Source organism: Agelaius phoeniceus, chromosome 6 (genome assembly GCF_051311805.1).
Source record: "Agelaius phoeniceus isolate bAgePho1 chromosome 6, bAgePho1.hap1, whole genome shotgun sequence".
Taxonomy (NCBI): Eukaryota; Metazoa; Chordata; class Aves; order Passeriformes; family Icteridae; genus Agelaius; species Agelaius phoeniceus.
The window spans coordinates 27,366,119-27,390,537 of NC_135270.1; the positions used below are offsets into that span (position 1 = coordinate 27,366,119).

At 40.6% G+C, this 24,419-nt stretch overlaps 1 protein-coding gene across 1 annotated transcript in view; it reads right to left on the reverse strand.

Annotated features, from left to right (window-relative positions):
- Positions 1–2,030: 2,030 nt before the first annotated feature.
- Positions 2,031–24,419, reverse strand: part of LOC129121849 (uncharacterized) — a 56,721-nt gene continuing 34,332 nt past the window's right edge. Inside the window, 22 exon segments of the mRNA XM_077180557.1 lie at positions 2,031–2,310; positions 6,029–6,221; positions 6,776–6,962; positions 7,346–7,512; positions 7,972–8,163; positions 8,689–8,796; positions 10,092–10,229; positions 10,550–10,664; positions 11,372–11,594; positions 12,003–12,139; positions 12,784–12,919; positions 13,587–13,624; positions 14,369–14,449; positions 14,591–14,760; positions 14,955–15,024; positions 15,656–15,698; positions 16,417–16,457; positions 17,937–18,068; positions 18,465–18,601; positions 19,588–19,660; positions 22,104–22,187; positions 22,832–22,859. Coding sequence (XP_077036672.1) covers positions 2,031–2,310; positions 6,029–6,221; positions 6,776–6,962; positions 7,346–7,512; positions 7,972–8,163; positions 8,689–8,796; positions 10,092–10,229; positions 10,550–10,664; positions 11,372–11,594; positions 12,003–12,139; positions 12,784–12,919; positions 13,587–13,624; positions 14,369–14,449; positions 14,591–14,760; positions 14,955–15,024; positions 15,656–15,698; positions 16,417–16,457; positions 17,937–18,068; positions 18,465–18,601; positions 19,588–19,660; positions 22,104–22,187; positions 22,832–22,859 — 2,773 coding nt within the window.

A 24,419-nucleotide genomic window follows, 5' to 3' on the forward strand; every position in this document is an offset into this window, starting at 1 on the left:
GTTGTCACTGGGAAGATGGAATGATAGCCTTTCCAGGGCACCTAGTAGGTCATGTAAGCAGTGCTTAACAAAGCCAGGCTCCGTTGGGAGTCAAAGCTGCCCCTTGTTCCATCTGAGCTATCACCGTGCCTCATGCCAGCTGCCCCTAGGATGGGGTCTCAGTGATGCTACAATACATGACTTCATATCGGCATTAACAAAACAGTGCCATTTCCTGGGGACTCCACATGGCTTCACAGTTGTCTCTGGAGCCAAGTATGGGAGAACTTGGGACTGGTAAGCAAAAGAGTCTCACCATCATTCCACATGCTCCATCTGAATAAAATACAAACCTGTAGGAATCTAGTGTGGCCACTTACTCACAAAAGGGCTGATCACAAAGATTAAACTATGTCGACAGCTCTGTAAGGAACAACTTTAAAGAAACCATTGCAAAACATCTTAAGGAAGTGTTTCAGAAATGCGTAAGGAAAGAAACATTCTCCAGGAGATCAAGATAGGCAACTTTGTAAGTACATCCTATTACATGTGAAATTAGATCACCATTGCAACATTATACTGTGCTAAAACTCACAGACATCAAAGTCAAGCATGACTCCTAGGTCAGGTCAAGAAAACAGATTAAAGAAGAACAAATTCTTAGTGGCAAACATTGCTGAATAGCCATTACAATAAATGTAAGGCAGCCACACGTTACTAAAGCATGTGGAAACCTGTCTAAACAGCTCTTGCATTAACTCTCACATGTGTTTGATATTTTGACCCTATATGATGTAACAACTAAAACCTGTTCAGTTAGATCACATTGCATAGATACAACATGAAAGGAAAATTAATTATTTGCTGTGTTTCTACAAGTCCAAGACAATAATAAACTCATATGTGCAAATAAAAAGGAAATGTTTATGAAGAGAAAGCAAAATGCTATCAAAGGTTTGGACTTATTACTTCATATAAAAAGCAAAATAAATACTAATTATGAAGCTAAATCAGGAATGAAATAAAACACTTGTATTCTATGCTCAAAAAGACGACACTACATGTTTCATCAATGAATAATGAAAATGATCACATAGTCAAACAACATGTAATAAGACAGAACAGAGATCATTCTTACCATTTAGTTTCTAAAACATTGTCTAGGATTCTTGACTATCTATGCTTCAGCTATTTTAATTCTTGGTATACTGCAGAACTACAGAAAAAATGTGAATATTGTGCCAATTTTTAAAAGTAGCAAGGGGGATGCAGTAATGTGCCAGTGGTTTGTTTACCCTGGCTGCCATTGGCATAATGAACACAATATCTGACTAATTAAAAATAAATTATCATATATTACCACTCTGGGTTCTCTTGCTATTCCTCAAAATGTGGGATGGTAGTCATGCATGCCAAATGCTCTATCATCCCTGAAGTAGTTGATAGAAATACCTGTGTTAAATGAAGAATTGGTTTCAAGTTGCATACATTCCTTACTTTTATGCTTCATACATTTTGTACAGCATTTGTTAACGTTTATAATATATATATAACTTTCAGCATACAAAGCAATTATACACTGAAAACTGTGCTGCACCACACAAGGGAGTGTTTTGCCAAAAAAAGATTGTTGATGTGTAATTAGTTGGCCTTAGGACAGTCATTAACTAGTACAATTTACTGTCTGGACAGCAGATGGTTCCACCCAATCAAATTCCATATATATGTGTGTATAAAAACACAGGGGAATATTTGGAGTAAAAAATTATGTCTGAAACACTTTGCATGAAGGCAGAAAGAAGAGACCTACCTCCCTTGCATGTGAACTGAATGCCTACCCATATGGTTCAGTAAAGAGCTTAAGAACCATGTAGCTGTGAAATAAAAGAACAGGGAAAAAGGATAGGAAAGCTGGTGGAAGTTGATATTAATAAAGGGATATAACTGTGCCTTTCTATTTCTTTTAATTTTGTTTTTCATTTTCTTTCTTTTTTAAACTTTGTAAAAGTCTTACTTATATTTGGACTATGCACAGAAATTCTTTAATTTCCTTATTTTAGGTATGTTATAGAGGTGGTGCCACTGTAAGACCAAAACATGTGCTGTCCTATGGATGCATTGATCTTGCAAGGCAGGTTACTGAAGCTGCCTTTAAGTGACCAGCGTGCACCAAGGTTGCAAAGGATGTCAAAGTAATTACAGGATGTCCTCCCAGAAATGTGCATGGCATAGCAAAATGGCAATGAAAGGTAACTGCATGGAAAAGAGATCTTTCTGAGGTTAGCATTAGCTAGAGGTTCCCTGTAAGGTGATGAACAGTTTTGGTAAGCTCTGATCTATCTCTGGTAGCCAGTCAGTAGGAAATAGTGTTTTTCAATATGAAGAAACAGATTTTGTTCTATCCTGAATATCACATTTTTTAAAGTTTATTGTGCAAAGATAGTAAGATCTTTTAATGCAAAGACTGAAAAGAAAGTCTGTATTAGGAAGGTAAAGAATATTTTTTCTAACTGATTTCAGAAGTAGTCCTCAGTCATAAATATCACTGTAAAGTTTTCTTTTGAGGAATTTTTAAGAGTTTACCAGTCTCAAACTCTATTGAACATTCTCTTGAGTGCTTTGGAAGTAAACGAGGCACCCTGACTCGCCAGATTTGCAGAAGAACAAAGATCAAGGGAGTAATACTAAGGACAGGGAAATCAAAGAATTATCTGATCTGCTTGATAGACTGGCCTGATTAACCATGGTAAAATTTAATGCACTGGAGTGTGAGTTATGATTAAAGAACTGCTAAATGTATGTTTTAATTTCCTCCCCCATACAAAAGGGAAGACTGGAGTGTGGAAAAAACTAACTAACCAGCTTATGGAAGACAAACAACTGGTGAGAAGCCTTTAATAGCAAATGAGGACAACTGGATTCTATGTATAGAAACTGGGAACTCATTTATATGTAAGAATATAAGAATAACAAAGCAATGTTAATGTCTCAGTGTGTAGCAGTAATGGGAAGGGTACTGGAGTCTGCATTTGATAAAGGGACAATGAAGAATTGGAGTGAGTGCAAGAGAAGAGAAAGAGCTGGATACATCAGATAAAGGGGGGGTTTATAATCAGAATTTGAAGGGTTGCATCTACTGGTTTGACAGAAAAAAGGCTGTGATGTAAACTATTTTATAAAATTGATCCTAATAAAGAAACAGTGGTTATGCAATAGCTTTTAAGGTACTAGGAGAAGATGTAATGTGCTAATATCTGGGCTCTGACCAAAATAAATGAGGCTAGAAACAAGGTGCATACCCATTACTGGAAGATGATCACTGACCACAACATAGCTCCACAAAATGTGCTGCCTTCACCATTCCTGATATCTATAATAGAAGAGGGATAATTTTTCTTCAAGATAGACTTTGGTCAGCCACAGATAATCAAGACTGACATTTCAGTAACTGCGTGGCAGGAAGCAGTCTGACATCTATCAAGTCTAACAACGTGACCTGATGGTACTTCTGGCTTTTTTAAGCCATGGAAAGAAATCAGATTGATAATCTAGTATTAAAAAGCTCATTTGTTATTTTACTTGTTCTTCCACAGCCTAATAGTAATTAATCAGAGTTACACAATTGAATAGCTCTGTACAGTGTTATAAAATGGACTTATCAAAGAAGTGCAAGCTGGTAGGACCATTTAGCAAGCAAAAGTGGGAAAGCCCAGAAAGCTGTCCCCTGACATTCTGCTAAAGGCTTATTATGTACTTGCAAACAAGGATTGCAAAGACAAAGATGCAGTCAAGCTAGGTATCCCTCCAGGTTTAGCTTTACATCCAACAACTTTGCAAGCATTCTTCACCTCTCTTAGGACCTTCCAGACTTATTTATTGCACTCCCTGCTGAACTTCCTCTTCAGGTTTCACATGCAAAAGGTGTAAAAAGCATCCCTTAAACTTGTTGAATCTTGAGTAAGGCCTATCAGAAAATGTCTAAAATGAGACATTTTTTTTAAATGACCACAGTGGATTCAAAAAGCCTATCCATTTGATGGGCATCCTAGAAGAAAAGGCAAGCACAGAGCCACATACGATATACCCAGCTCCCCACTAGCTTGGGAATGGCTGGAGCTGGAAGCATTGGTGATACCTGTAAGGAAATTGCATCTCCCCTGCTTGTAGCTACAAGAACCATCACCTGAGATGTGCACACTTACCTTGCAAAGACAGTGAACTGGTCATGAGAAAATCAGTCCAGCCTCACTACAACAACACCAATTCTCAGACTTTAATTCTGGAAGGATAGGTGCAAAGTAAAGAATTGCTGAGAGGCAAAAACCTGTTTATAATCTACAAAAAAAATATCTTCCAAGAATTTACCCTGGTCAAACCACACTATTAAAGCTACAACTTTTCAGCAGTACAGAAATAAAAGCATGATTATATCCAGAGAGCTCCCTTGTAGGAACAAGGCAAGCATTTCACAGGCACCCCTCCCTGTCATTGACACTTCTTCTCCTCTGTATTCTAGAACTGAGAGCTGCACAGAGCACTATTGTCCTTGGCTGGCCTGTCATTGCAGAAACACTGTGTCCTGCTGCCTCTGCCAGACTGATGATGCTGATTAAAGCTTCAGAGTAACACAACTCAGCCAAGCACACTGTGAATATCTTTATCTACTTGTTTGGAAAGCAAAGATAAAATCCTCCACATTAGCCTTGAAACGCACCTGGCAGCCACAGAGGCCACCCCAGCAGCAGCCCACCCTGCTACCAACACTGCCATGTAAACCCTATACAGGAAAACACAAGATACTCCAGAGACAAGTATAAATAGGGACAGGAGTGGCTGGAGAGCAGCCCTGCAGAACAGGGACCTGGGGGTGCTGGTCAGGGGCAGGCTCAGTATGGGCCAGCAGTGTGCACGGACAGCCTGGGATGCGTCAAGCACAGCATTTCATATTCTAGTCTGTATCTTCTGCATCCCAAGGAATTTAAATGTTACCATAGGTGGTTTCAGTAGGCAACAAATTGTAGATAGTCTACTGTTATGTACTCTGAGAAACTCAATCTAAGTTTAACCTTTCAACGTAACCTTCTAAAAACACTACAGCAAAAAAAAACCCAAGTCCCAAAAGTCCACAACCCACAGAAAAACATATAACCAACCAAAACACCAACCCAAAACCTGACAAACCAACAAGACATTGACATTGCAGACTGAAATGAAGTCTCCCCTCAGCCCCCTCTTCTCCAGGCTGAACAGACCAAGTCACCTCAGTCACCCCTCATGGGCTTCCGGAACCTCAAGGCTTTCCATGGTTTCAGTACCCTTGTTTGGACACTCTTTCATAGCTTTATATCTTTCTTGTCACATTGTAGCATCCAAAACCACACCAGGGACTAGAGGTGAGGCCACCCCTGTGCAGAGCAGAGACAATCCCCTCCCTTGTCCGCTTGGCGATGCTGGGCCTGATGCACCCCAGGACAAGCTTGGCCCTCGTGGCTGCCAGGGCACTGCTGGCTCATATCCAACTTGCCACAGACCCCCAGGTCCCTTTCCACAGTGCTACTCTCCAGACTGCATGTGCTTTTCTCTAAGCATGCAATGTGCCATGATCCCAGTCACAAACCTGTCCCAAAGGTTGCTGCTTGTCTCAGGACCACCTTGCAAATACAAAACACAAGCCAAGTTAATAAAATATGCTTTTAATGTGGTCTGCCCTGAAGATGTCAGGCTTAAACACTTAAAGCTCTTTCTCAGGGCAATGAGCACCATGTTTATTATCATTTTAACACCTTCTTCTTTGTGGCTCCCCATCCTCTGTACCATACAACGATTCATACTCCATTGCTGTAACTGAATTGCAGCAGATTTCTGCAGTGAAATTCTTTGGAGAAAAAGTTTTTCTTCAGTCTTTTTTGTTCGCCTGAGATTACCATTTAGTGGGATTGATGAGGAATGCTTTGAAGCCTGCTGGCTAATAGTAAGAGACCTTCAGTCTCCCAGCAGGTTAAGGGACTTAAAAGTACCCTGTCTTGTCTGACATTATTTCTTCATCTGCCTTTTCCGTGCCACTGCTGTGCGCAAGGCCTGTAAAATGAGGTCCTCATTGTTGAGGATGTTGTATTCACCCAGCTGAACCAGGCAGTCGTACGCCTTCTCAGTGTACTGAAGAGAGTATGTTGAATATGGGGAACAGCAGCCGTAGAGATCAACTTTGCCATCTTCCATCTCTGACTCTGAGCGCTTCTGACCTACGAGGAAGGGGTGAGAAATCACTGCTGAGAGAAATCACCCTGGTGATAAGCAAGCAAACTCTTAACAGAGGAATGAAAGGAGGTGTCTCTCCACAGAGAGAGTTCACAGCATAAATTACTTGTTTGGCTTTAATTTTTTAAAAAACCAAATAATTCTTATTCAAATTGGCAGCTCAGTCCCTGGCTCAAGCGCATACCAGAGTGGCTTCACAGGATGAGGGGAGAAAAAAGGGTGATTATTCTTACATGGTTCTGCAGCCTAGATCTTACCTGTACCTGAAGGTACCTACAGTATGTATCTATGGAAGTACACATTAGTAGAAACATCAAAGTTACCTGAAAGCTAATTACCTGCAAGATATCTAGCTTAGGGATGGAAACACCACAGCCCTTGCATCAAATCTCACATGGTTAAAAAAATTAAGCAACAGAAACGTTTGATGTACTGAAAAGAGTCAAAAGTGAAGTTCAAGAGTTGGAGTGTTAAATATACACCTTTTAATAGGCTGTCCATGATGTAAAACTTCTTTTTAATATGTCTGATTACTTGCCTGGTGCTTTGTATTTTTGGAAGGTATCATTAACTAGCGGGAAAAATAGCAGTACTGGTGCTCCTGGAGTCTCAGCACCATCAAAGAGGTAACACTCCTTCAGCTTTTTCCTGTCTTCTTCACTCAAGTCCACCCTGGGAAAAACGATTCCCTGCTCAGAGCAGTACTTGCAGGTCTGGTCCAAAGCCTGGAACAGAGCAATACTAAGACTTCAAATAGGATTTTAAGACTCAGGATTTCCTGGAGTCCAGTAACAAAGTAGATATTTTCTAAGTTGCTTGTGCAAAAGCTCTTAACCCCTAATCAAAAGCACTGTGACACTGGACAGAAGTTTTTTTTTTGTGACTTTTTAAATGTTTTCCTGAGTCTTAGCAAAATACAGTTTATCTACAAGAAAAACAAATGAAACTACGTGCAGCCTATAAAAGATGCTTTTGCACTTCATCATTAAGCTAAAAATGCTAAAGGTTAAGACTTTTAGTAGGACCAATATAAAAAGCACCTAAGTGGTAAAAATTATAGGTATATACATATTGAAGAAGACATAAAGACTGTTTCAATTACTCTCACCTGTATCTGGGATCCTGCACTGTAATTTAAATGCAGGATGACGTCCACCTTTCTCTCTGGTTTTAAAAGTGGCATGATACTTGTATTGATGAAAAATCCAGTATCTACCAGAGACAGGAATTCATCTGATTGTGTCAGCTGGTTGGGAAATGTGTCTAACACAGTATCTGAAAGAAAAAAATATTCTTGCTGTAAGTGTAATACCGCAAAACTTGCTGGCCTGTTTTTCCACCCTTGCACAATGTCCACAGAGCCTTAACTGGTTACAGTCCTTGGGGAAGGGAGATTTGCCATATCCCTTCTGCTCTGCCCTCTCAGCTCCAGTCACATGCAGTTTTGGACCTACAGTAACATTCATGGAGGGGGTTTACTGTGCCTCCCCACCGAGTGTGTCTTGGAAGAGAGGAAGGACCTGGTGGCCCAGCCTCCAGAGTTGAGTGCCACCAGCAAACCACTGACATGTAAATCAACACCACTATGTCCTGCAGCATGATCAATCGCAGATTGATCTAACAGAGGTTCTGCCCAAACCTGGGGCAGAATCAGCCTCCGACCCCAGTAATGTCAAATTTGGGGGGTTGTTTTGTTCAGCTGCTTTATTCTCTCCCCAGGCCCACAGGTCTTACCTTTCCACCTGCAGAAGTGGGTGTTCTCCAGGTAGTGGTTGTGGATCTGGAGGCCCCTGAGGAAGTTGTGCTCCTGGGCGAGGCAGACGCGGTCGGTGAGAGCGGCGCGCAGGGCGCTGCCCAGGGGCCCAGGTGGCGTGGACAGCCGTGTCTGCAGCTCCTGGGGCTGCATGGGCAGTGCTGGCTCCTCCTCTGCGGGGAAAAACTGGTAAAGTCCACCTGCCCAGAGCAGGGACAGCCCTCAAGAAGTCAAGCTAAGTAATAAACCCTGATGCTCTCTCTTTTTTAAAGGACCAACAAGCATAGGTGACCAAACAAAACAGAAAATGAGAAGCCTACTCTCACTAGACAAATACCATTTCCTTACACAGTCTGGGCTTGGATAAAAACCCCCAAGATACAGTGTCAAGCAGCAATAAAAGTCCGCTCCAGACATACACATATTTGTGGAACAGGCTTTGGAAAAGGACATGTATTGAGCTTCTTTGTATTACTGTGGCTCCCACTTGAAGCAGTCAAAATCATTTTGCTTTATTAATAATTTACAGATCAATATTATTATTTCTTAACATTTTAATCATCTACCAGCATCAGTGTTGACCCCTGACAGATCACAAGACTGGAGATTTTTAAATTATTTATTTGTACTTTGCAGTATGAGACATATAACTCCATTTAACAATAAGTACACAGTGAAAAAGAAGTATAGCTGTTTACCTATATTGTCAATATGGTCCCGGGTCCACCTGTGCCAGAAATCTTCTGATGAATGGGACAAATTCCAGATATATAACACATTGAATGAAAATAAACTACTCCACATGCCTGTGAAAGAAAACAGCTTTCTAATTCAAACATTCAGATATCATGAATCTCAAACTGTTTTGATGAAATGTGTGAAGTTTGTTTTTTGTCATTTGTTTTAAAAGCATGGTGTGTCATTTTTATTTGGCTGCTGGGTTTTGGACCTTATTTTTGATATCCAGTTTTTTGTCAATGTTAGACAAAAAGATCTTTGTGGAGATCTTTCTGAATTAATGGAGATCTTTGTGAATTAATATGGAGTTTTTATTTTTAGGAAAAACTCTCAAGTATCATGAAGCTTGTACAAAAAGAAAGGGTGAAAGTTTGCAATCCAAGAGATTTGATGTGAAATTATATTGGTAAGGGCATAACTACAACACAATCTTACAGCCTCTGCTTTTGTAGGATTCCCTTTTTGAGAATAAGCCTGTTAACACACCAAGGGTTGTGCATATATATGGATCAGATTTGACCATGAATTTTTGAGCTTGAATAGCAATTTCTTTGGTTATCCATTAGGGCACAAGTTCTCACTGTTTCTTCATTCAGGGAGTGCAAATGTGGGACAATCCAGCACAGACTGAGGTGAAATAGTACAGTGTCTCCTTCTGCTTAGTCAAGTGGGCAGTCAAAGAGAAGTTTGCTTGTGAAGTCAGTCACAAGCTGACAGCTTGTCTATTCGTCAGGAGAACACATAGTCATACTCTGCTGCAGCCAACAGCAAAAATGTTTTGAGGATGGCTGTGTTGTTTTCCCCCAGCCTTGCCCAGGCACTATGGAAACTAGAGCCAGGGACATGTGGCCTGCTCCTCTGGAGCTGGAGAGCCTGGCACACTCAAACACACCCTGATGCAGAGAATCAGCATAAAGGCTCATGTAAAATGTTTATAGGGAACATGCAAAATACTGACTACCTGTGAGACAGGCAATAGGCTCAGAAGTTCACCCTTCTGGGGTAGCATGGGCTGAACCATAGATTCACAGGGACCTCAATTTTATTGTTGTACTGGAAGCCATACTATATTTTAATTCAAAACTAGGTTAATAGTGTAAATAACTACTGTAAATAACTGACTGTCCCTCTGAATTTTCTTCTTTACTGTAAACTGAATCCATTATAGTAAGTATTAATTTGGCAAAAATATATTTATCCTCTCTGGTGAAACTGCCATCTTAGTCCTCCACCTATTTTATTAGAGTGTAGTTTATATAGCTCACATTAAAAAAAAAAAAAAAACAACAAAAAAAACCAAAACAAACCAAAACCCCCAAAACAAAACAAGCACTAAAATAATTTGTTGTTTTTAATAGCTTACCTTCTAAGAAGCAGATCCTGGATTCAGGGACCTTCTTCATCAATCGTCCCATGAAGAACTCACTGCCAAAATCCTCGGTGCGAACAAAAATTCCATATTTTTGCAATCCTACCTCATATGGGGTGAACTCCACCCATTCTGTAAAAAAGAACCCAGAGAAGAGAACAATGTTTTATTACAGCCCTCAAAATATTTTTTGAGTCTAATATTTCGGACCAATAGCAATGAGTTATAAGCATGCTACAACTGAAGACTCATGAATGTAGAAAGACTTTGGAATATTTTTGAGTCTGTTGCATAGACAGTCAAACTTTTACCTGACCACAAGGGTATTATATGAATACACATCAGCTGAGATTCTGGTCTTCAAATAAGAGGGCGTTTTTAGGCTGTCTAAAAAGACTGTTCCATGATTTACCACCTTAAATATAAATGACTCCAAGAAGTCTCATAATTACCTTTGAAATCCAGAGTGCTGTAGTTGTTCTTGACATTGACTGCAGTGTAGATAGGAAGTGGGTTCTGACCATGATCAATGGCCCGTTGCTGATCAGAGAGTCTGTGGTTGTCTTTCTGTGATTCCAGAAATACGGTTACACTGAGACAAAAATTAGCATGGCAATATTCTCTGCATCTAAGCTTGCAGGGCAGAAAAATTCCTGCCTCTAATGTATGATGTGTGCTTGGCTTATCTTCTGAAATGTTCCATAATTTTCAAAATTCCCATAGACATTCTGCTACTGAAAGAGCTACACCCATCCAATCTGATACCAGATTATTTGATGATAGATTAAGATAAAAATGGAAAGGAATAATAAAGAGCAGAAAGCAATACTTTTGATATAAAACATGTTATTGCATTGTGCTGCAGCTTTATGGAAGACCTCACACCTTTCAAAACTCTGCAGGTCCTTTTGTTAACACCTCTGACCGGCATTACTAATATCTGCAATTTTGTTATTTCTAAACAAGTAATTTGCAGAATTTGAAAAAAATTCTAAACTGTAATACTATTTCAGTAATACTATTTCATTTAACTGAATGTTAGTCTTGGAATTTTCTCAGAAAAACATATTCAAAATTTCACAAGCAAGAATGCTGATTTCCACCATGGATGAGTATCTACAAGTCTGGCACCAAAGTTTTGGAAATGGCTGCATATTTGCTTGCACAGTCTCATAAACTGCTTTTCTCACAGCCAACAGAAAAAAATCTTCTCTAGAAATAAATTTTCAGAAAATGGTAAGCCACAGTAAATGCTGCTTTGTGATATACTGTACCCCATCATGCAAAAAAGATTCCAGGACAAGCCCCCAGAGATCTATAAAAGATGTTTTGCGGCCCTCTCTTTTCCGCTGGCACAGCTGCTTTTTGTAATACTTCAAATGTTCCAAGGAGAAGGAATTTATTTTGCATTTTGTCATATGTTTTCGAGCCTCACTGATTTGCTTGTCGAGATCCTTTCGTGACCAGTCAGCATCTCTGTACAAGTTTGACATGGTCCTAGGAAGAGAAATACATGTTGAAGAGGGATAAAAAGCACACCAAGGCTTGAGGTAGGCAATAGCTAAATTTAATGTTTCGGGTTTAAGTTCTTGATTAATGCTTCCTTTCTTCAATTTCCTATGAAACTGTCATGCTCCCTTTGAAGTCACAGTCATTACTCCTTTCAGAACAGCTTGAACAATTTTCTATAGACCATTCTTAGAAAAACGCTTGTTTTCATATAGTTGCAAATTATGTGACTTTCCCCCAAGAAAAGACTTTATTCTGCCAATTTTGGAAGAAGATCAAGAAGTAGGACTGCTGAGGAGTTGTTATAGGTAAACTACTGTACATGAGCCCCAGCCTCCTTCAGCACTTTGGTGTCATGAGGGAGACTCCAGCCACGGGCTGCCCAGTGCCACTCACCATGTGGTACCAGACAAGCCAGTCAGGTAGGTGGCACAGTCCAAGATATTGAGCTTCTTGAGCCCCCTGAGGCTGCCATAGAGTGCGGTCAAGGATCTCATCCCTCCTCCCGTGGTCATGATGGCCACCACTGGGCTCTGTGCAACACAGGGACAGAAAGGGCCGGCGTCACACAGCGGCTGCATCTGACCGCAGAGTGATACATAAGGCCTGGCACCACCACCTGTGCCCAGCCACAGACTCCTTTCTAAATGAATTTTGCTGAAATATAACCTACCATTTATTTTATAAAGGAGAACAAGAATAGAAGCAATGACCATTAGAAATCTGACACTTGTCTCCAATGTGTTCAACAGAGATGTTTGGCATGAAACAAATAAAAATGCATTAATTCAAACCAAAAGAGACAGTAAGAGAGAAAAAAATCAGTTGAAACAACAGGAATTAAAAAGAAAACTCACAGGCTGAAGAAAGGAGGGACTATCAATAAGGATAAATATAGTAAAGAGTGTGGAAGAAGCCATTCCTATATAAGGAATATCTGGTCTGACTTCTAGGAAAGGTGTAGCAGGAAAAGGGTTAAACTCAGGATAGCAACTGCAAAGGACACAAACAGCAGAGTGAATTTAGAGGTATAGGACAGTATTGGAGGTATATATAAGTTTTAAGATGAGGAAAGATCAGAAAAACTTTTAACCGTGAAGAAAAAGAGGTTGTATTATGCCATTAAGTTCTCACTGCTAAGCACTGGTGATATGTTTTAAATGTTTTCCCTACAGACCTCATGGTCCAGCAGATCCTGTTCCAGCTGCAGAACCTTCTTCAGAGCAGGAATAACATAATTCTTCCTTTTGCAGAGAAAGTCTTGTTCCTGTATGCAGAGGTCAAATCCTAAACGCACATCAAGGTGGTCTGGGCTGAAGCAGAGATCAGGAAAAAGAAATATTCCATTTTAGTGTTGGTAGACAAACTAGGAGTTTCCAATGCAAAGAAATGAACCTGATCCACAAAATACTACATTTACAGGAGGTCCCTTTCCTACACTCCCAAGCAAGTATACAATGCTGCATGAAAGAAGGATAGAAAAAAGGACTGATAAATTTCTAAGCAGCTATCAAAATAAAACCTAAGGAAAGACATTTCTGCAGCTAATTTCTGAGATACCTGCTGTCTGGATTCTCTCATATTTTAGTGAACTGAGAGCTATAGGAAAAACTTCTCATACTTTCTTGAATTAGGGAGAAATTTTTCCTACTTCATAATCAACAATGCCATGTGATAGGCTGCGCTCTAGCCCAGTGTTAAAGGTAAAAGACTGTGCTGACCATAACACTGGGTGGCATAATTGACTTGTAATATTATTTTTTCTATTTTATGCTTATTTTTTCATTATCCATGTCTCAGTATGGGTTATTTAGATGTATTACACTATACTACATGCAGTTGCTTCCAGCTCATGTGAATGCCATATCACCTGGTCACACCACCTACAGTCCAGCTGTGCCTCCTCCCCAGTAAAGAGCCTAGGGTGAGGTGAGTTCAGCTTAGTAAAAGTTAACCTCCAAGAGTGGCCAAGTCTCTTACCAGTCTTCTGCCTTCGCATATAAACCGTATCTTTTATCCTGGAAAGCAAGAATGTGAACAATGAGTGCTGACAACCTGCTTCCTCCCTGCAGCCTGAGGAAGAATTTTATCTTGTGCTATCCTAGTAATGTGGGTATAAATCAGGTGCTCTGAATAATCAGGAGCTCAAATAATCCAGCAGCCTATGCAAATTGACTGCAGTGTTTTACTGAAAGGGAAGCTGTTCAATAATTTTTAATGTTGTGCAGTAAATGTAACATCTCAGGATAACTGCTGTTTACAGAGTCATGATAATGTACACCTTACCCATCTCTACTAACAGTACCTCTTAGGCAGCCAGCCAGGACTATGATTCTACACAGCAGTATTTGTTCCCCTCTTTCTGTGGCTTATACTCCACAACAGCCATGATCCTTTTATTCCACATGGATTTTTAAAACCATGAATCTCAAAGTGTTTTGTAAAGCATCGTCAGCATCAGCAGGAGTCTGACAGTTTGACACTGCCTCAGTCAGTTCAGGTGCCCCACTGGTGTGTGAGAAGGGGAAGAGCAGAACTTCAACATTCACGTGAAGTATGGATGGAGTAGCAAGATGCCCCACCTCTATTCAAACAGAACAAGGTACCACCTGGCCTGATTGCTGAAAGACCCATCACTGTTAGGCTGTGGTATTTTGTCTGCAGGCTTTCATTGTTAGAAAGTACCATGGTAATCATCAGGGGGATGCAGATTTCCATATCCAGGTTTCTCAGCCTCTCCCAGTAAAAAAGCAGGCACTCACCTCTGCTAAGATCATGTTTTTTCCACTTGGAATGGAATGAAGTTCCACATTTGGAGAGCTTGTATCATACACACATGAGTGCTGAAAAAATACAAATAAACCCAGGTTTATATTGTAAGGAATGTTACTCTCTGCCCACAATGCAAATTAATGGTGTCTATTTATGGTGTCAAATATTTTACATGCCATTATTATGTTTTTTAAAGCTCAGTTGTAACATACTGAGGAGGGAGGTCCTTTCTTCCCTGGTAGTGTAACATCCAGCATTGGCTGCTTGTATCTGGCATAGTGGAATTTGGCAGGACAGGAGGAGCTGAACAGCAGATTTGACCCCAGCACAATGTCCTGGGTGCCTTCATAAGAGCCTTGCACTTTAAAGGAGAATTCTTTTTCTAAGGAAATGACACAAAAGTAGACACAGATTAGTTTTCTCATCAAAACTGGTAACAAAAATTCATACAGAGTCTATCACAAGGCTCTTCTCATGTTTTGGATTTGTTGGGGCTTTTTAATTCTTACATTAATCCAATTGTGCTCATAATATTAGCACATTAGTTAAAAATAGCTGAGGGAGAAATAACCTTACTTGATTTCTTCTCTTTTTTCTTCTTTTTCTTCTCAACCACCTGAACTTCTAAGCAGCAGATTTTGCGAGACTGTAAGACGTGAGCAGTAAAATACATCATGGCAGGGAATTTTCCAATATGACATTCTGTTTCCTAGTCTAAACAGAACACAACCAGGGAAACGCAGGAGTGCAGTGTGGATGAACAGGGCTTGCAGAAGGGAGAAGATGAGGACAAAGTGAAAAACAGTACTTTCAGGATCCCAGGGATGTAGGGATTGTTTTAAACACAATTCATGTGCAAGCAAAGATAATAAATGAGAAAATTATTTCAGGGATGGGAAGTCCCTGTGTAAAAAGCACAGTTTTGAATGTGGGAAATTATATGTGCATGGGACAGGACAAACTCTCTCCCTTCAGCAATATGGGAATTTGGGAGGAGTGATGTCTAAGGAAGAATTCACTGCTGCACTGCTGTCTCAGACCTAAACCATGTGTTTCCTTTGTAACCCTGAATTGGTGCTGGCATGGGGGATTTCCATGCTGTTCCAGCCACAGCATCTCCAGAGGTGTCATCCACAAGGATGTGTCATGATGAAGTGGAAAATGGCAATGTTTCAGTGCTGGCTGTCTCAGTCAAGGAGTATGTTGTCCTGATGATGTGAGTCAAGTGAAATAAGTGTGGCAACAGGAGAAGAAAGATGATGAAATACAACACTTACCACTAGCACTCCATTAGTAATGATGGTTTCAGCAGGACCTGAACTAGGAAACAGAAACACAAATGCATTTACAATAACTCATTAAAATTACAGTATAGCTCATGAGCCCCACCCTTCTCCTGATTTTCCTCTTGCATATTTTTACCTGCATATTAGATTTGAAAGAAAAGTCTCCTGGGACTTTTTGTACAACTTGTACTTGTTGTACAAGTTTCCTCACTCTACTATGTCAGGGCACAATTGTCATCCTACTGGCTCATCCGGTCCTGGAGCTCAGCAAAAAAAAATGCCAAAGGTGCTCTGAGGCCAAACCATGTAGCGATTTTGTGCTGAGTCCCAAGCTAAGGCCAAGGATTGTTTCATGTAATCCACTTTTTTTTTTTTTTTTTTTAAATCATGCTTTATTGGACAATGGAACAATAAAGGTACTGGATCAGAAATCCAGTGTATTATTCCATGCTGTGTTTCAAAGGGAGCTGGACCCTCTCGCTGATCTCAAACACAAACGCATAACAAACGAGCAACATTCTGGTCTTCAATAATGTTCACTACATTAGACAAAGAAAAGGTTTTAGGGTGTTCTCCCTGTTTGCCTGAAGTTCATGGGAGGTCATCCTGGCATTCACCCATTTGTCGACACAGCTCATAGCACAGATTCCTTGGGAATGATGCACTCTGAACAATTAGACTAAATTATTTCATGCCTCTGAATTGCTGTTTCTTTTTTTTTCCAGATAATGTTGCATTTCATGTTTACTCACATATTTTCCAAGGCAAATCCCACCTCCAACTCCTCTTGTCGCTGGAAAATAAAGAAAGGAAAATGATTTTGGTACTAGTTTACTGGCAATTTTCATAATGCAAGAACTCATTCTCACAATCTGGGTATGCATGCACTGCTTGTGACCAGCAGAGCATTCAAAATAGAGGCACACACCACCTCACATCTGTGTGTCTTTAGCCTCAAGATTCTCTACTGGTAGGAAGCTTGTGGATGGCTGTCATAGCAGTTTTTAACACAGAAATTGTTTGACTTGCCTGCTTCTGCTGGGGCCTATGGCACAGATCTAGGGAGAGATGTCTCATTCTGAGTCTGCCAGCAAAAGGAAAGGGGATGTGCTGAAGGGGAGAGCCAAAGCCTTCTGGTGTCAGGAAGAGAAATGGAGACATGCCAAGCAGTTGTGGAAGAGGAAAATCTCTTTGTCTGGCAACAAGTTGAGGGCTTTGGGACAGAGGTAAATGAAGGCCTGGTCTGTGAAGTGGTGAAAAGAATATAATCCTCAGGGGAAAGAAAGCACAGCCAAGAGGAAAAAAAAAGTGGAGACACAAGGGATGATGAACAGCAAAGTGAGATCATGCTGTACACTACTTTGTTGCTCAAATTACCCACTGAATTAAAGACACCAAGAAGTTAATAATATAGGACAAAAAAGTTTACAAAGGCTTGAAGAGTATGAGCTCTAACTGGTGTAGCTGTGCAAACACAAAAAGAAAAGGCTTGGATATGGCACCTGTAACCACTCAAAGTGATCAGCTGGGTTACAACTAGCCAAAGTTTTAATTTCACCAGAGCTTAGTGAAGTCCACACACTGCTCCTTTGGTATTTTGCAAGGAACGAAATTGTCAAATAAGGCATTTCAAGACAAAGAAGTGCAGTGTGGAGCTTGGGTGTGTGTACATAAAGGTAATTCCTCAACTGAGGGACACATGAGATGCACAAGAAACTGGAAGGGAATTGGGAAAAGGAGAATGATTACAGAACATACTGGGAGATGGGATGTACAATTTCAGTCTCCCTGGACATTCAAGATTGGATTATTTCTTGCTGCCAAGCTGGGTGGCATGACTTAGACTTTATTTAAACACCCGTGCCACATTCCATAATTAGCAACTAGTCTGGCTTGGCATTTAGTTCTGATCACAGAGCTTTTACTTCCTAATTACTAGGCTAAGGAATAGGTTATGACAAAAGCATCACCTACTGGCATGGACACCCTCCTTGACCCTCGATGGGGACAGGTTCAGCAAAGTAACAACTTTGCCAATACACCTGAAATTTATGAGCCTCTGTGGCCAACACCAAACCCTTCAGTGTGCCTACAGATCCAGGAGTAAAGAGGTTTTCCCATGTCAGAGTGAAAACCAGCTTATTTTTATGTGGCTAGGCAGCTGACACACAACAAAGAAAAAAGGCAAAATTTTACAAATAACATTTTAGACAGAAAAGCTAACAAACACATTCTTTTGCCAAGCCATTTAATTTCTTATTCGGGACCTCACCTGTGAATCACACTTGAAGTGCATGAAGACTTCCTCTCCCAGGGAAAGTTTGGCTATATCGAAGTACACTGTGAAGAGGTGGTCATCCTGAGTAACCACGTCCTTATCATAGAGTGCCAGCTCCAGCACATTCTGGGAAAGGAAGGAAAGGACTTTAGAAATATGTCAGGTTTTATTTGAAGCAGGAGATCCTGGGGACAACTGTTTTAGTCAGCTGTTGTGAGAAGTGGGAGGACATAAAGAAAAAGAACAAGAAGGCAAGGAAGTGGAGAGGAAATCAAGTCCATGTCAGCATCTATGAGGTGAAATGAGAGGAAATCACAGACATTTCAAATGCCATATTCTACCTATGGCTGAGAGAGACAATAGTCTTTCATGGCATGGAAAACCATCACGACGATGAGTTATTCTCACATCTTTCTGCATCTTTCCTTGCCTCATGAGAAAATTGCTTATGTCCCTTTGCAAAAGGATAAAACTTCTCAGTAGCTCCTTCAGTGAGTTACCAGAAATGTCCCAGTTCAGTACCTTGACCTGACTCTGGATCCTGAAGTAGAAGGTTTCATTCCAGACTGGATCTTTGCAATTCTTGATGGCTTTAGTCTGAAATTTGTCGTTTGAAGCAGTTGGCAGCCACAGGCTCACGTAGCAATCAGTTTGGCTCACTGTATTAAAAACACAAACACATCTAAAATGAGCATTTGCTCTAGAAGAAAGAATTAACTGAAGAATATGAAGTTCTGTTTTCTATGATACAAAATGACATATTTGTTCAACATATTTGTTCTGTTTTCTATGATACAAAATGACATATTTTTCCAACATAAACAATACAATTTAGGTAGGAGGAATGGAGAAAAAGGAAGGGTGACATTACTTTTCTCTAAACAAATGTGATCATAAATATAAAAAATACATTAAACATGAAGGGTTTTCTCCTTCTTCTATGTCATCAAAAAATAAGTTTAGCCAAGGATAAAAAAATCCAGGACAAATGCAGGAAGAATTAAGGAAAAAAAGTGTTATCTTCTCATTTAGCCAAACAGAACATTAAGAAAAAGCTTCCTGATTTCTGCATAAGTAAAGATACAATCTTCTATTATATTTTGGTTCCAGGCCAGCAGAAGCCAGAGGAGTTACAAAATGTAAAAACACCTGATGGGCTTTTATTTGGAATGCTGGCACACAGAGAATTAGGGTACAGAAGTTTGGATTACTTAGCATTGAGAAAACTGAATACAAGCTAAATTTGAGACAAGCCTTCTCATCTTTCGGTATTTACTCAATCAATGCAACCATTTTGTGTTTGTCACATAAATGTACTCCAGAGGAAAACATGGGAGATCTTGCCATATTTTTTTGCTTTCAACAGATTGCAGAGCTTTTACTGTTCCTTTTGGGGACACAGAGAAATGTGCGTGATAGGCACAGCTGTAACCTAATGGAGTTACCTCAGCTCAAAACAAGGGCTGATGCAAAGAAGAGCAACACACTCTATGTTCACTGTTGGGCCCAGGACACCAACAACAGAACTGTCTCCATTCATGGAAGAAATCTAGAAGGCACCTCTTCTTGGAGCAGGACTAGCTAATAGCCCACAGAAGTGAGAGGACCTCCATGAGCTCCTCTGTAGAACACTATAGATACTTACAGACATCTGCCTGGTGGATATTTCTTGCTCTTATAACTCTTACAGTCAGTAAGTAACACAGAGAGGATTCTATCTGCAGGGAAATAAACAAACATACAAAAGAAAGGAATGAATGCTAACATTAGATAGCATATTTAGAAGACAGAAGTGATAAAGAGAGATAAACTCCCAACTTAGGAACTTTAGTTGAATTTTCAATTTGATTATGAAATGGCCTATACATTGTTTTCCTGCTAACATCTAAATCAAGTACTAGACTGAAATACTTCTTTTCTTTTAGAGCATGATATGAGGATTTACCTTATTAGAGCATTTATTTCCTTCTTATCTAAAATCTGGCTGCACAAAGTGCTAAGATTCAGCACCTGATTTTAAGATCTGAGAAATAGATTGCTGCTTTGTGCTTCCACCATGCTACTCACTATGCATGAGTTTTTAATTTACAGGGATATAGCTGCCCTCTTGACCTAAGGTCACCTCTGACTTCTTGTGAGAAATTTCTCTCTAGTTTTGAAGTATGTAAACTCTTCACATCTTGAGCTTCTTTGCAATGTTTTGCCTAAGAAGTGTAAACAGTGTTTCACACCTGATAAGAAACTCCTGTTTTTTCTTCGGCTTCCCTCTTTCATATTAGACCATGTTTCTGACCTCATGCATGACTTCTTAGCCTCTCACATTGCTGTTCTGATCTCATATTGGAGATTTGAGTTCATATCTTCTCTCCCTTTACCATAAAATAAACAAATAAATACCTTCCAGATAACTTATTATTTCTACTGTCATGGAGAGGGGGGAAAAGACACAACATACTGGAATATAAATTCACAGGAAAATTTTGTTCCAAAAGACCTGAAAGACACTTAGCACAGGGCCATGGACAGGTAAAGACTTCACCTATATTGCAAAATGACTAGAAAAGACCATTGCCAGCCCTGAAGCAGCATTTGCATGACACTAACCTCATCAGACCCAATGAGAAAGAAGTGTGACAGAGGCAGCGCAGGAAAGGAGAGCAAGACTTTGAGTTGGACTGTCTGAGCAGAACAATTTGGTATGTGATCTGTTACTAATGTCCATTCACAAAAAGGGAAGTGCCTCAGTGTTCATAGGCTTAATGGAATATACATCCATGTGAAGTCTCTCCAAATGTTTAACCTGAGTGTTACAATGCAGGCAGCCAGGGCTAATGAATACAATGATGTTGAGATTGGGGGCAGTCAGAGAGTAGTCTAATGAAGAAACAGTAAAATCAGCCTTCAAGTAACCAAAGTATCCTGCTCTGGGAAAAGACACCGAGAATATTTGTGCTGTGCAGCTGCACACCAGGTCACTGGGTGTGCAAATCAAGGGTATCAAACCCCTGCAAAGGGTCCCAAGAGTAGCTGTGGATCAGACTACCAAGGGCACTTGAATTCATGTCTACAACCTAACTCCTAAAGGCACAGAAATGAGGCAGGTACAGAAAGTGCTCAGTAATTACAGAACCAGTAACTGATGCTGCTGGTGACTGGCTTTGGAGAAGGCAATTCCTGGAAGGGCTCAACTCAGTTTCATGGATCAAATCCCCTGAAGCCTGGATTATCTTCGTGGTAATCCCAATGCGTCAAGAAGGCATTCCAGATTGAATAAAATACTCAGGCATGTGGATGTGCCCTGTCATGACCAAGGAGCCTTGGCTCAGACATCACAGAGCTATAAATAACAAGTGACCAAAATCCTGTCAGCTTTGTGAATTTTGCCTAAAAAATTTTAGGTGTTTGGTGTGCTCTGAAACTGCTGCAACCCCTGAAGTGTAGAGAGTTGTATTGCAGGGTGTATTTTCTCATCTTTGGGTTTTCCATCCAGCTAATCAAGAAAGGGTTGGCTGTTTCTTAAACTGTGAGCACAACACCTGCTGCTCAGCAACTTTACTCATCACAAAACAGAACAAGGGAGATTTCCTTATTATTACTAAACGGCCTCAAACTAGAGAGAGGAAAGGTAAAAATCTTTTCTAGCACATGTACGCATCTAGTCCTCTCATTTCCTAGAGAGATTTCATGTCTGAAGGTTCCTGGAAATCTACTAGTTTTTACCAGAGGCCAGAAGAGGGATTAATTCAGGTGTTGAAAATCCACTTTAAGATTCTGCCATACTATTATGAGAATAAATGGCATCATTTCCCAGCTCTTGCTTTCTACACTGGCAGGAAACTTGTCCTTGTGCTTTAGCAAGACACGTACAGAGAAAGCCTATAGAAACCCATCATTTTAAAGATATCAGTCTTGTTTAAACAGATATTGTTCCCCATGTGCCAAGGACAGGAAGCCACACTAGGAATTTAACATGAAGCAAGACCATGTAAGTAGAATGATCAAAGTGATAAGTGGGACAGTGTCTCATGGAGGGAACTGAATAGGTTACAGTAGCTAATTACATTGTTTGGCAGATGCTGAACCCTATCTGCCTTCACCCAGCCTCCGCCCATCAGGAAAGTCCCTTTTACAGTTTCCTTTTGAAATTCTCCTTTCCAGTACCTTTGTAAGAGAAGTCCACTGTTTCCCATCAGGATTCAGCTGCATAGCTCCGTCTCCTTGTTGAGAGGTTTGAGTGATTAGCTCCTGGAACAAGAAGGGCCAACGTTATCCCTGAAAAAACCATCATTTCTCTTAAAGGCAATCCTCTTTGGGAATGGAGAAATTCAGAGCCACAGGGACAGGGAGCCCATGGTCAGTGCTGGCTGTAGAGCCCCAGCAGGACCGGGGTTTCCTGCAAGGCTCAGTGCCACAGCCTGGGCTGTGCTTGCCCCACTAAGCCTGAGCAGAGGCGTAGCAGCCAGGTAAGGCCCGCCCTTCATGACACATGGGGAGGGAAGCAGCTCCTGGCCCTGGCTGTTAAAGGAACAGCAAACCCGTCTCCCATAAACACACCCTGTTATAAATCTTTCATCTTGAAGTATACCTCCATGTTACTTAATACTTCTTCTAAAGTTGCATATATGGTGTCTCTCAAATTTATAAAACCCCTAAATATTCAAAATACTCCCTGTTGTAAACAAGCTCTTACTCCCCAGGTAGTTTTCTTTTTCTTTCTGTGAATTACTGTAACTTTAAAAGTTTCAATATTGAAGCCTTGACTTCCTTCATCCTGCACAGAATCATTATATAGTCAATGGTAGGTCAATAAAGGAGTATCATCTTTGCACTACTTGCAGCACAACCACTTGAGATCCCAGATGCCTTGCTTTGCTCTGCACCCTTCTTACCTGAGACAAAATCCCATCTTGGTCCATTCTGGTTGTGTTCGCACACACGTTCAGTGTTATCTGTGGCAATGCAATCTCACATCTCCCAGCTTCCACAGACACCAATGGTTCAAATGTCCCAGGTGCAGGTGAGCAACTATTTTATAAACTGACTCAGAGCCCCACCTCTGAAGGGTTTCTTAAAACCAGTTACTCCCCTCCCATTTTCTTATGGTAGGAAGCTGAATCTTGTGGTCAAATAAGTAGGAAAAAAATACCTTTGCCCATATAGCAGGTGGAAGTATTGTGTTTGAGTCACTTTGCCCTATACTGGCCAATGGCAGGTTTAAAACTAAACACAAGAGAAGGATGCCTTCTTACCTGAGCACTGAAATTTCAACTTAGCAAGACCTCAAAGCCCACAGAAATATATACTCTGCAATAAGATACAGCAACAGTTTATAAATTGAATTTAGGTTATCTGTGGCAGTAAGTAGATACAATAAAACAGCTACTGAGAAAAAAAAAAATAACACTATTGCTCTCAGACTAAGCTGGTTATTGCAAAAAACAGTTTAAGGCTTTCTGAACTACAGGCCCCTACATTCCCAGGTCTAGGCATGCAAAGCAGCACACCCATATGGTGGTTTTTATCTACTCAGCCAAGGTCCAGCAGGGCTGGTTCTCTCCTCAAGTCATTCCTTCCCTCTCCTTTCCTATGGCTTGTTATAATTATTTTTGTGTTTAGATGTAGAGTTCTGAAGCAATGACTTTCCTTATCTTAGCTTCACACTCATGAATACTTCTGCACCATTTTCTAGCTCAAACTGACTCTGGCTGCAAACTAGCTGCATTTAAGTGCCTGTGTCTGACCCAATGAAACCTGCCAGCCAGATGCAAAACTCAGCCCTGACCTCACGCTGCCCTCCCCAAAGTCCTTGGCACAACCATGGCACCACTTCTGGGGCAGGACACCTGCCCCTGTCCACACACTGCTGACCCCCGTGCCATTAAAACTGGCACAGCTCATAGCTTGCTGGAAGAGGATTAGAAAAGACAGCCAAAGACTATTGCAACATCAAGGGATCATAACAGATCAAACTTCCTGGGGAAAGGGATTCTTTTGGTTTCCCTGCTTCCCCAGTACATAATCTCTGAGCAAAATGATGCTCATTCCCTGAGCATTCTTGAGCTTACTGATCAAACACTGCCACCAGTCAGCACAGGTTCCCTTTGCACATTCCCATGCAAAATAATACCAACAGTCATTACAGCCAACTTGGTAGAATAAATTTTTGCCATAGGGTACAGTATTTTGTGACGTAGTGAAGGGTGGTTTTGTCACACATGGCATGTTTCCTCTGGGTGCCAGCTCAACGCTGTATCTTGATGAAATGTATTTTTCATTAGGTCACAGAAAATTGGCAGCATTGGCATGTCAGTCATGTTTAAAGACAGTGCTTTACTATAATGTCTCATTGGAGGGCAAAACTATTAACCAGACTGTTTACCAGGACTGCACCTCTGAGGCTCTCACTCCCACAGTGCCAGTGGCCAAAAAAACTCTCATTTTCATGGACAGTATTTGCAATCCACATTAGAGACAGCC